At 42.4% G+C, this 13375-nt stretch overlaps 1 protein-coding gene across 1 annotated transcript in view; it reads left to right on the top strand.

Moving 5' to 3' along the window:
* Window positions 1-13375, top strand: part of PSTPIP2 (proline-serine-threonine phosphatase interacting protein 2) — a 64507-nt gene that overhangs the window by 22812 nt on the left and 28320 nt on the right. Inside the window, exon 2 of the mRNA XM_038543372.1 lies at window positions 12628-12728. Coding sequence (XP_038399300.1) covers window positions 12628-12728 — 101 coding nt within the window. The remainder of the gene's footprint in view (window positions 1-12627; window positions 12729-13375) is intronic.

A 13375-nucleotide genomic window follows, 5' to 3' on the forward strand; every position in this document is an offset into this window, starting at 1 on the left:
AACAGAGTGAGAAAATACATGTATGCATAATGATATCTCCAATTCCGTTCCCCCACTTGCTGTATTTTATCCAGTGGATAAAAATTTTGCTTTGTAGCATTTGCCAGTTGTCATGGTGTAAGAACTCCCTCCGTGGCCAGTTTCTTTTTTTTTTTTTTTTTTTCTTTTCTTTCGTGGCCAGTTTCAAACCACTAACATGACATTACTGAACAGGGAGCTAAGAAGAGATGTGCTGAATTGGTCCTCACTGGGGTGAGCCAGCTCTAGTATGCCACTGTTCCCTTTCCTAGGGGAAACCTGGCTCCCATTATCCACAATATATTTACTCATTTACTCAGGACCTAAGACACATAGAAGGTAGTTTCAGAATTACTAACTGATACCATTGCGAGAAATAAGCTAGAGTTTAATGTGTCTACTTATTTCGGCCTTCTGCTGAGATCCCATTGTCAGAATAGGGTGTACAAAAGTGATTCGGGTTGATTGATTGTATCTCTCTCTCCTTCGGTGTGGTGATTTTATTCATTCAAATGAAGTTAGGTTTGTTTCTTTCTCTTTGTTTCCCCTCTCAAGGTTTCTCCCTTACTTGCATATGTTTCCAGCATTTCCTACTACGTAAAATGTTAACAAATTTCAAAAGTGAGAACAACTTAAAAAATGTGTGCCCAGAGATGCATCACCTTCTCCCACTCCTTCTATCCCAATTCCACTCTTCTCTTATCCACTCTGATCCCAATTACCCCTTGTAAGTGACTAATTTAATTAATTTCTGGTTTATTTTTTTTCCATGTTTCTTTTTGTACAAATGAACAGCTAAAATATATTTTCTCCTTTTCGATTCTTTCTTATGCAAAAGGCAGTATACTGTACAGGATGGCCACAAAAACTGGAAACGTGTATGTTATTGTTTTATTTTTTTATAACAAAACTCCTTGATTACTTCTGTGGCATGCTAATGATAGATTTATTGCATTAAAATCAGAAACATGAGTCCCTTGAAGCAATGCAAAGGTGCCTTGTGGGGATTGATAGAAATGCTGTATTAATAAGCTACATTTGGGGCTCCTGGGTGGCTCAGTCATCTGCCTTCTGCTCAGGTCATGAGCCCAGGATCCAGGGATTGAGCCAACTTCTCCCTCTCTCTCTCTCTGCAGATCCCCCTGCTTGTGCTCTCTCATTCTCTTGCTCTCTGTGAAATAAATAAGTAAATAAAATATTAAAAAACTGCCATGTTCATAGCAGTTTTGCACAACACATTGAACTATGCATTGCCAATCAAAGACAACATGTTCAACATACCATATGATGTTATCACTTTGTAATGTAATAACAATGAATCATTTATTATGTAGTATTTGTCTGTGTCTCCAGACTTTGTGACCACACTGCAGCAACCCTCTTGCCCTTTGCTTTCTTCACTTTAAAAAATATAGGCTGGAAGCCACTCTGTATCAGTTTCTCAGTGATAGTTCTCATTCTTTTTTATAGGTGCATAGAACTTGATTGTGTGGATGTACCACCGTTTTTCAGCCACTCTCCTATGTATGAACATTTGGGTTGTTTACGAAATTTTGTAATTGCAGACAGCACTTCATTGAATAACCTGTGCATATATGAGCTTTGGTTTTGTTGGCGGTGTGTCTTCAGGGTAAATTCCTAGATGTAGGATAGGTGGATCAAATCACATAAACACACATGTGATTTGGTTAGATATTGCTGAATTCCCTCTCCTAGAGTTTGACATGATTTTCGTTCTCACCAGCAATGTGTGAAAGCAACTGTTCCCACAGTCTTGTCAACTAAATATGTTTCCTGCTTATTAATTTTGTCATTCTGATGGGTGAAGTTGTTTTCATTTACATTTCTCTTTTTTATAGCTGAGGTTGTATATTTTTCTATATATTTAAGGAATGCATACACATATAATAAATCATCTGTTCTGTATTTCTTGCCCATTTTCTGGTTCATTTTCCTTTACTTTTATTTTATTTTAGAGAGTTATTTATTTATTTTAGAGAGAGAGAGAGTACAAGAGGGAGGGGTAGAGGGAGAGAGAAAGAACCTCAAGCAGATTCTGCTCTGAGTGTGGATCCCCACACAGGGCTCAATCCCACGACCCTGAGATCACCACCTGGGCCAAAACCAAGTTAGACGTTTAGCCAACTGTGCCACCCAGGCACTCCATCCTTTTCCATCAATTTTAAAGAATTATTTATATATTAGGGATATTAGCCCTTTGGCTGTGATTTTATTGCAAGTATTTTACCTCTGTCAGTTTTATGTTGTTTATTATTATTTTTTGCTATGAAAAAGTTTATTCTTAGGTGGTCAGATATATAAGTTTTTTATTCCATTGCATTTGGATTTTATGTGATAGTTAGAAAACCTTTTGGAGTGTTTACTTCTAGTACTTGCCAGCCAGTTTCATGTTTTTACTTTGAGATCTCTGATCCATTTTTAATTTATTCTTGTGCACAGTGTGATGTTTGGATCTATTTTTATCATTTTTAAAATGGCTAACAGTTGTCCCAGCACCACTTATGAAAAAGTCCATTTTTGCCCCAATGATGTGAGATACTAGCTTTAGCATATATTATATTTCCACGTGTACTTGCATCTATTTCTGGACTTTATATTCTATTCCACTGGTCTGTTTGTTTATGCACTAGCCTCATAGTGTGTTAATTATGGAGGCTTTATATGTTTAACTATCTGGTAGGGCAAGCTTCGCTTCAGAACTTTTCCTTCTCAGTATTTTCTTGGCCATTTTTGCAGTTTTATGATTTCCATATGAACTTTGTTTAACCACATATGAAAAAATTTGTTGGCATTTTCATTGGGATAGCATTACAATTATAAATTAACTAAGAATGGGCATTTTAAGGACTGTGAGCCATCCTATCCAAAAACAATGAATATCTTTCCATTTGTATTATATCGTCTGCAAGTAGAGATGTATTCTTTCACAGTTCTGGAAGTCAAAAGTCCCAAATCAGCATCACTAAGATGAAATCAAGGTGTCAGAAGGGCCATACTCTTTCTTGTCGGGAAGAATGTGTTGCTTTTCTTTCCCAGCTTCTGGTGGCTCCTGGCATTTTTTGGCCTGTGACATATCACTCCAATCTTACCTCCGTGGTCATCTGGTCTTTCCTCTGTGATGTCAAATCTCCCTCTATTCCCTCTTAGGAGAACATTTGTGATTACATTTAGGGTACACCCTAATAATCCTGGATAATCTCCCCATTTCAATATTCTTAATGTAATCATAGCAGCAGACTTGTTTTCCATAGATGATAAAATTCATGGAGTCCAGGGATTAAGACCTGGGGTCTTTGGGGTCTATTATTCAGCCTACCACAGGCATCTATGGACAAAATCATGATTTTTCTGTCTAGATTTACTACAATGTTTTATTAGGTTAATAAATTTCCTAATACTAAACCAATTTTGCATTCCTGGAATAAATCCCACTTAGTCATACTACATTCTCTCTTTAATGTGGCATTGGATTATTTTTGCTAATATCTTATGAAGATTTATTATTTATTTATTTATTTGAGAGAGAGCAAGGCTCAGGAAAAGGGGAGGGGGAGGGGCAGAGAGCGAGACAATCTCAAGCAGACTTCCCGCTGAGCTTGGGGGGGGCGATCCCATGACCCTGAGATCTTGGCCTGACCTAAAACCAAGAGTTGGATGCTCACTGCCTGACCACTCAGGTGTCCCTATTTTTGCTAATATTTTATTTAGAATAATTTGATTACTGTTTATAAGTGATGTTGGTCTATAACCATTAAGTTTAAGTATTGTGTTATACTTGCTTTACAAGGTGAATTAGTACATTTTCTTTCATTTCGAATCAATTTTGGACCTTAGGAATACTTTTTTTTTCCTGATGGCTTAGTGGAATTCCATTCTCCTATGAAAACATCCAGTTCTGTTGCTTTTTTCTGCTTCTTGATTACTTTCTATTTCTTCTATGGAAATCTACCTGTTTAAACTTTCTATCTGAAATGGGGTCAATTTTTTTAAGTTGTATTATCAGAATAGGTTAATTTGGTCTTTTTAAAAAATGTCTTCTAAGTTTACAGTCTAGAGAAATCTGTTACCTCAATATTAAAAAATATATATATTCTATATTTTCTTCTTACATATTTATGAATTCCATGCTTAGACCATTACTTAATCAGGTATTTATTTTAGAGTATGATGTTAGAAAGGGCTCTATATTTAGTTTTTGGCAAAATGGAGTCATTGTCACAATAACACTTATTGAATAAGCCATCCTTTGCTTTCTGGTTTCAAATGCTTCCCTTATCATATATTAAATCTCCTGTGTACCTAAGACCATTTCTGGACTGTTGTTTGTATTTTATTTACTGGATTATCAATTCTCAATGTCAGTACCACACTTAAAAATTTTTTTTGTTACTTTATACTGTTTCTCATATGGTAGGGTAAGTCCTTACTCATTACTTACTTATGTTTTTAACATTTTCTAGGCTACTTTCATTCATCTGTTCTTTTTAGGTGGGCTTTGGAATGAAGTTAAATTTAAAGAAAAATCCCATTAAGATCTTGATTTTGACTGAAATTATTTTAACTTTATAGATTTACTTGAGGAGAATGGAATCTTTCCAATATTAGATTTTCCATCTCGGACTAGGGTGTATTTCTAGACATATTGTGAATTTTATCTTTTTTTTTGGTAATGTTTTATAGTCTTCCTTCAAAAAGACTTATTCCTAGGTATTTTATATGTTTTGTTCCTATGTGAATAGGATTTTGTTTCAAGTTATGTTCTTAAGTGGTTATTGTTGACATATACAAAAACTAATGCTTTAAAAGAAATAATTCAGTTCCTAGCTTTTCACTTAATAAAATAGAGGGTTTTCCAACTAGATACTTGTATCGTCTAGAAATAATGGCAGTTTCTGATACTTTTTGCCTGTCTGGAGTGAGAGAGTGGGAAGGGTGTGGAGGTGAAGGACATTTATAGGACTTTAGAGCTTTGTATAACCTTTTTTTTTCTTTCAATTTTTACCGTGGAAGCCCTGAGGGTGTCTAGGGACAGTAGCCCATTGCTGTTCTGGTCTTCATGTCCTTGCTAGGAGCCTGCTGCTGGGTGGAGTCCTCACCAGTTGTGGCTTTGGCACAAAAGTTAGAATCAGCTGCTCTGCTTGCATTCAGAGCAGGGCAGGGCACTGGCTGGGTTCCCATGGCCTTCAAACACCCAGCTGATTTTCCATGGTTGCTTCAGTTTCAGCCCTTGCTGATCTGAGCTTGAGGGTTTCCTAGGGCTTTGCTGGGAAAGTTTGTGGAATTTTTTCTGTTTTTCATGGGTGGGAATACTGGCTTCCATTCTCTGCCCATCTAGCCCCATTAGCTTTTCTTTTCTTTTTTTTTTTTTTAATTTTTATTTATTTATGATAGTCCTACAGAGAGAGAGAGAGAGAGAGGCAGAGACATAGGCAGAGGGAGAAGCAGGCTCCATGCGCCAGGAGCCCGATGTGGGATTTGATCCCAGGTCTCCAGGATCGCGCCCTGGACCAAAGGCAGGCGCTAAACCGCTGCGCCACCCAGGGATCCCCCCATTAGCTTTTCATAGGACAGAAATTCCTACAAATTTCCAGCTCCCTCTTGGAGCCCTTCCCTACTTTCTATTGTTGTTATGGATCTCATTTGTTATTTTACTGAGGCCTGGGAACACGTGGGAGAGAAACAAGACCTCAAAAAAAAAAAAAAAAAAAAAAAGAAGATCTTGCCACCTTATTTAAGGGATGGAGGTAGAGAAAAAGACTTCAGATTATAAATGTGATATAAATATTTTATAGAAAGTTTAGAAAATACAGAAATGTGGTAAAAATAGAATTGCTCTCCTTTTTTTCCTTATTAAACATTTTATTTATTTATTTGAGAGAAAGAAAGAGAGAATGGGGGGATGCGCAGAGGGAGAAGTATAGAGAGAATCTCAAGCAGACTCCTCCTCACTGAGTGTGAAGTGCGACATGGGGCTGGATCCCACAATCCTGAAATCATGACCTGAGCCGAAACCGAGTCAGGTGCTTAACCAACTGAGCCACCCAGACCCCCAGAAGAAAATTGCTTTGAACATTTTGGTGCACATCTTTCCGATCTTTTTTTTTTTTTTTTTCCTGATGCAGAGATTTGGCATCACACTCTTTCTTTCTTTCTTTCTTTCTTTCTTTCTTTCTTTCTTTCTTTCTTTCTTTCTTTCTTTCTTTCTTCTTTCGATTTTATTTATTTATTTAAGAGAGAGGGAGCAAGAGAGAGAAAGCATGGAAGTTGGGGTGAAGGGAGGAGGAGCAGACTCCCTACTGAATGGGGAGCCTGACTTGGGGCTCCATCCCAGAAGCCTGGGATCATGACCTGAGCCAAAGGCAGACACTTAACCAACTGAGCCAGCCAGGAGCCCCACACAGTTACTTTCAAATGTATTTTCAGTTGAGTCAGAGTTGCCTTTTTAATTGACCTGATGACTTATAGGAGGGACATTTCAGTATGTAAAAATGGATCCAGGTCAGATAGAGCTGGGGATGTGTGACTGAAAATTGGAGGAGGTGTGTGTGGGGGGGACCTTGTGGGCTTGCACAGCACAGCTGGAGTGGGAACTGGGGTGGGGTCCATTCTTGCCTTCAGAGTCCCCCATTATGGCTTAAGAGAAACCTTAAAGACACAAGCATGATATGATTTTGACTTTAGGTTTTAGGAACACATGGATGAAAATGGCAATTTCCATTATCCCTTGTTGAGGTCTCTCTGACACCTTTCCAGCTTCCACCTCTGATGATGACATACTTAATTTTGAATAGCTAACAGGCTACATTTATTTCACTGTTATCTGCTTTCAGTGAAAAAGTTCACATGGGTCCAAATACATAGGCTTTTTTGTTCATGTGGCCTGGTCTTGAGAAATTCAAACAAGTCTCTCTTCATTCCGTCAGTTTATGAAGCACTTGAGAAGCTCTAAAGCATAGTATCTCACTTAATCCTTACAATATTTCCTATTTTACGGCCTTGTAAATTAGCACGAAGGGAGACAGTTCTTAGGTCAAGGTTACATAGCTGGTGCAGTAGGATTTGAACTCAAACCCAAGTGTGGCATTAAAGCCTGGGTGTGTCCATGTAGAATTGCTGGGTGGGAGCAGGGTGCCTGTCCATGGAGTCCCCCACTCTCCACCTGGGGGTTGTAAATTGCAGCCCCACGTTGGGTGTAGAGATTATTTATTTATTTATTTATTTATTTTTTATTTTTAAAGGTTTTATTTATTTATTCATGAGAGACACACAGAGAGAGGCAGAGACACAGGCAGAGGGAGAAGCAAGCTCCATGCAGGGAGCCCAATGTGGGACTTGATCCTGGGACTCCAGGGTCACGCCCTGAGCTGAAGGCAGGCACTCAACTCCTGAGCCACCCAGGCATCCCTAGAGATTACTTAAAAACAAACAAAAAAAATCTTTAGAGTTGCTGTGAAGTGGACTGACAGAAAGTTAGCTATGATTCTTGTCCCCCAGGAAGAAAAGCTATATGGCTAAGTGGTTTATGAATAGAGACTTGGACTCTCAGTTTCTTGTCCTATAAATGAACATAACAACAATACCTGTGTCATAAGATGGTTATGAGAATTAAACAGGACATTCCACACATAATAGTCATTTGCTATTTGGAATGCAGCCAGAATTCAATGTATATTAGACCTAATTATTGATATTAATTCACAATAATTAATCCGTATTAGCTGATGAGGTGAGCTGGAACCATTTGGTTTTACCTCTTTGGGTAAAAGAGATGGGAAGGTGAGTAGGAAAGCAAGGTCCAGGTTGAGAGCACAGGGAGGTAGGAGGAAAACCTTGGTCTTTATCCTGAATCTGCTGTGGCGGGACAGCTCTTAATGAGTGAGAGAGATTTGGATATTATTGTGGGTTAAGGGTTAAAATCTTGCATTGTGGTTGGAGGCAGTGATAAGGAGACTCTCACTTCCTAGTGTCTTATTCTCTCCAGCTGTAAAACGGGGAACTAGCTCCGGTTTACCGACCGGGCTGTGACCCTGTCCTGCAAAGTGCAGCCCGTGTGCGTCTATGCCCAGGTCGGGGACCAAGGGCAGCTTATGTACTGAAGGCCAAGTCGGCAGCCCCGCCCCGTTCGCCCGCGGACTCTGGCTCGTAGGAGGCGTCAATGCCAATTTGCATCTTTTACTCAAAATGGGAGGTTTCAAAGTGAAGCGCAGACCGAGGAGTCTTTACCTGCCCTCTCTCCGCGCCGGTTCCGCAGCCGTGGTCCTGCCACCCCAGGCTGCCAGGTCTCTAGCTTCCCGGGCAGGTCCTGCTTTTCTCCATGTTCAGCTCCTCTGCGCAGGACCCTCGTGGCTCGTTTGTCTTTTGTCATTTCTGTGCAGCAGTTCTCAAACAGCATTGAGCTCAGGACCAGGAGGTCTGGCTGGGACCCGGGGGTGGTGGTGGGGGGCTGCCTGGCAGGTTCTGGCGCCAGTGGTCCTGGGAGCCCCACTTGGAGAAACTGTGTGAGGCAGACACCCGAGGGGGTGGTGAGGGGGTGCCACACACGGCCAGACGTGGGGACACTCTGGCGCAGCACCTGTCACTCAGATGGTTGCGTGGAGGCCACAGGTGCTCTTTGCTTCCCCGCTGCCTTCATGCCTTTCCATCTCTTTTACCCACATGGTTCCAGCTCACCTTATCAGCCCATATGGATTATTGTGAATTAATATTAATAATTAGGTCTCATGTACGGAAGCCATATGGTGGAAAAGGAGCCTGGAAATAAGTTCTCAGAGGCCCCTGCAGCCCGGGGCTCAGCTCTGGGTGGGAAGGAGTCGTGCATGTGCCTGGACTGAGTGAGTGAAAGCAGACCAGAGTGTTAGATCTGGGCTGGGGGGCTGTGGACAGTGGAGTTACCCTCCACCAGGCAGCCCACAGGCAGGCCAGCCAGACTGTTATTACTGTTCTTTCGTTCTCATGCCTGCTGATGTGGCATACGTGTGCTCACTGCTGGATCTGACAAATTTTTTGTCTTAAAAAATTGAAGGGCTTCTGTGGTTAAAGGACTAACCCATTGGTTGGAACTTGAATGCTGTTTACTTCTGTATAATTTGAGCATTATGAAGCCTTACGTTCTGGGTTTTGAGGAGGTTTGTTGGGTGCTTGGATACTTGTTTGTTGGGTGCTCTCCCTTCTTTATTGTCTCCCTGCCTCAGCCGGGACTTCAAGGCTAGGTCCACTTCCAGGGCTTAGTCAGTATTCCTTCTACTGACTATCTCCCACCCATTCTCCCTCTGAATCCTTATCCTTATCCTTTTTTTTTTTTTTTTTTTTTTTTTTTTTTTTTTTTGCCTTTGGATTTTATTGAGGAGTAATCTACATAAGAGAAAATGCTCAGGTCAGTGAGTTTTGAAAACTGCATACATCTGTACAACCCACATCTCTCTAGGAAGATCTTGATAGGAATGCGGGTCACATGGGTGTATGCTTTTCCATCATTCCAGGAAGTTCCCTGAAGGGCCCTTCCCACTCCACCCTCAGTTTCTCTCCTGGCTCAGGTAGTCACTGTTATTTATTTTCCCATAGAAATAAGTCCTAGGACTGCCTGCCTGTCCTAAAATGCCATGTGAATGAGACTGCACAGCAAATACTTTTTGTATCTGGCATTTTCCACTGGCATAATGTCTTTGAGATCCATCCATGGGGTTTCATGAGTCAGTAGTTCTGTCTTTTTATTGCTGAATAGTATCCCACTGTATGAATATACCACAAATTGTTTACCATTCATCAGATGTTAGACATTTGGATTGTTTATAGTTTTGAGTTATTGTGTCTAACACTCCTGTGAACATTCTCCTGTTCACTCCTATGAACATTATGTGAACATTCTCGTGCAAGTCATTTTGTGGACATACGTTTTCATTTCACTTGGATAAACACTTAAGGGTGGAACTCTGGCTCATAGGGTATGTGTATGTTTATCTTCTTGAGAAATCGTCATTTTTCAAAATGTACCATTTTTCTACTCCGATCAGCAATGCATGAGAGTTCTGGTAGTTCAGCATTCCTGCCTACATTCAAATGCTGACATTTTAATTTTAGCTGTTCTAGTGGGCACAGAGTCAATATTACTGTGACTTTAATTTGAATTTCCCTAGAAGGTAAGCAATTTTTTTTAAAGATTTTATTTATTTATTCATGAGAGACACACACACACACACACAGAGGCAGAGACACAGGCAGAGGGAGAAGCAGACGCCATGCAGGGAGCCCGACGTGGGACTCAATCCCAGGTCTCCAGGATCACGCCCTGGGCTGAAGGCAATGCTAAACTGCTGAGCCACCTGGGCTGCCTGTAAGGAATTTTTCATGAACATTTTGGCCAATGGAATATCTTTTATGAAGCGTCTTTTTTTTTTAAGCTTTATTTATTTATTTTAGAGTCAGAGAGTGAGTGGGGGGAAGCCAAAGGGAGAGGGTGAGAGAGAATCTCAAGTAGACTCCCACTGAGCACGGAGTCCCATACGAGGCTCCATCCCACAACCCTGAGATCATGACCTGAGCTGAAACCAAGAGTCAGACGCTCAACAGACAGAGCCATCCAGGTACCCCTAGGAAGTGTCTTTTTATGAAGTGGCTTTTCAAAAAAAGATTTTATTTATTTATTTATGAGAGACACACAGAGAGGCAGAGACACAGGCAGAGAGAGAAGCAGGCTCCATGCAGGGAGCCTGATGCAGGACTTGGTCCCAGGATCCCGGGATCATGATCTGAGCCAAAGGCAGACACTCAACCACTAGGCCACCCAGGGGCCCCTGGAGTCTGTTTTTTTCTTCTCCTTGGATGTGTGTCTGGGTGGAACACAAGAGGTATTTTTACCCTGCAGAATTTTACTGTAAACCTTTGGGGTGCATCATATGAAGGTAGATGTTTTAGTTGTATGTGAATGTGTGTGCAAGAGTGGCCCAAGACTTGGAAGAAGCTGCAGGAACTTGCCGTAAAGTTGGGGCAGCAAAGTTTCGCATGTGGTGGATTCCGAACAGCAAATTCAGAAGCTGGGTGCTCCGAGAGCCCAGGGCAGCGGTATCAGGGCTACTCAGAGGAGGCTTCCAGAACACTCAGGGGCCGAGGGACTGAATTTGGATTCAGGAGGGGATAATGTAAATACTGTGTTAGGGTTGCTGCTGAGCGCTGCATTGCAGGTGACAGAAGCCAACCTGGCTGAGACAGAAGAGAAATGAAGCTTTGGTGGCTATTTCTTTAGGCTTCTTGAGACCTAAATCTGTGCTGGGACAACAACCAGAACTCATAGAATTAGAGGTATTTCTTACTTAGATTGAATTATGTGCCCGTGTGTAAAATTGACTATGCCGATAATAATCCATCTTTAAAAATGCAGTGTGAGTTACAGCCAGTTAGGTTTCTAAATGCCGTGTTGAAATCAGCCTCGAGCCTTGGTCCTGCTGGATCTTTCTGGGACCCTGTCTTGGAGACCAGGCCATGCAAGTGGCAGCAAAAGGAAGAGAGAAATTCTGTTTCTCCAATGCCCAGGGCTGAGTAGAGAGGTGTCTTCAGGAGTCTCCCAGGACCCCCCAACAGCAAGGTGGTACCTCCCTGAGCTGGCTGGGGGCTGGGAAGGGGTGGTGGCCTGGGCTGGGCTGGGGGTGGGTGTGTTCAGAGCTCCCCAGGGCACAACCCAGGGCAGCTTCACCAACTGCCTTAAGGAACTGGAGTCTGAAACAGGCAGCCTATTGTATGCATTTGGAGGTAGAAACCCAGAACCAGCCTCATTAGGGGACACTTTAGGGGATGTTCTTTAGGCCCTGATTTGTTGGTTTGAGGAGTGGAGGGACTTTGATTTAAAAAATGTACTGCCTCTGGGGCAACTGCTTGCGGGACTTAGATCGCTTCCTACAACCTCAGAGCAGCACAGTAGGATAAAATAAGTATAAATTGCTAATTTAAAATGAAAAAAAAAATCCTATTCTCCTTCTGCTCCCCTTTCCCCCAAATTGGGGTCAACCAGTGACCATGTGATGGATCACACTGGTTCCCCTTTGTGTTTCCTAGTGGGAAGCGATCCCCCTTTCCACTCCTGGGGCCTGGCTTCTGGCTCAGAGCTTCCTGCCCTTTAACAGGGATACCCTCCACCCTCGATCAGGCTTGTTGGCTGCGGGAAGAGGCGTCAGTGTCCAGCTCTGTGGCAAATCTAAGGACAGAGGGAAAACCGTGTCGCCCTGGTTAGGGCGGCCCTGCGTTGGGAGGAGGCCTCCATGAAGTGGGAGTTCCTGCGCCCTGCCCTGGTCTGACCCATACCCGGGGTTGGGGGGCCCACAGTGGGACGGGGCCCGGCCAGCTCCCTCATCTATGTACTCTCCATGTCCTGTTACTTTCTGTTTCGTGGCCCTCCCATTTCATAACTTTGACAATTTTCCCATGGCCGCATGCACTCTGACTTCTTCTATTTTGTTCTCTTTGGTCACAACTGTCTGGTTGGTGAAGCACTTCAGAAACTTCCCAGCTCCGGCTTCCCCCTGTGCTCTGCCCTGTGCCCCCTTCAGGCTCGGGGTGGTCATCCTGCCTCTGCTCTGACACCATGTCCTCTGTCCCCAGAGCTCAGACATCCTCAGCACCGCGGGCTACGACTGCATCATCCAGCACCTGAACAACGGCCGGAAGAACTGCAAAGAGTTTGAAGACTTTTTAAAAGAAAGGTACTTGCTCTTCTTCCTCGAAGGTGGAGGGGAAGCCGAAACACTCCCACCCACAGGAACAATTTACAACTTTCTGTTTCTTTTTCGGGGTTCACAGGCCCTCTGCTCTGGGTTATGGAATGATACCCACGGTGTAAATGGTTAGGTGTGTCCTAAAGGCCTTAGGAATCATCAGCTTGAGAGATGAGGTTTATAAATGAAACGGCAAATGAAATAGAGTAAAATGTGAAGTGGGGTGATATGCAGAGCACTTACGACCTCACGGGAGGGGGAGATCATGGAAGACGAGTCAATAAAGGAAAATATATGGAAATAAAAAATTATTAAATATATTTTTTAAAGATTTTATTTATTTATTTGAGACAGAGAGTGTGTGAGCATAAGAAGGGGGAGAGGCAGAGGGAAAGGGAGAAGCAGACTCCCCGCCGAAAACTGAGCCACCCAGGCACCCCCAAATTATTAAATACTTATGTTTTTAGTATATGGTCACTTTTCTCCAGGAGTTTTACTTTTAATATTTATTTATTTATTCATGAGAGACATACAGAGAGAGGCAGAGACATGGGCAGAGGGAGAAGCAGGCTCCCCGCAGGGACCCCGATGTGGGACTCGATCCTGGATTCTAGGATCACGACCTGAGCTGAAGG

This window comes from Canis lupus, chromosome 7 (genome assembly GCF_011100685.1).
Source record: "Canis lupus familiaris isolate Mischka breed German Shepherd chromosome 7, alternate assembly UU_Cfam_GSD_1.0, whole genome shotgun sequence".
NCBI lineage: Eukaryota > Metazoa > Chordata > Mammalia > Carnivora > Canidae > Canis > Canis lupus.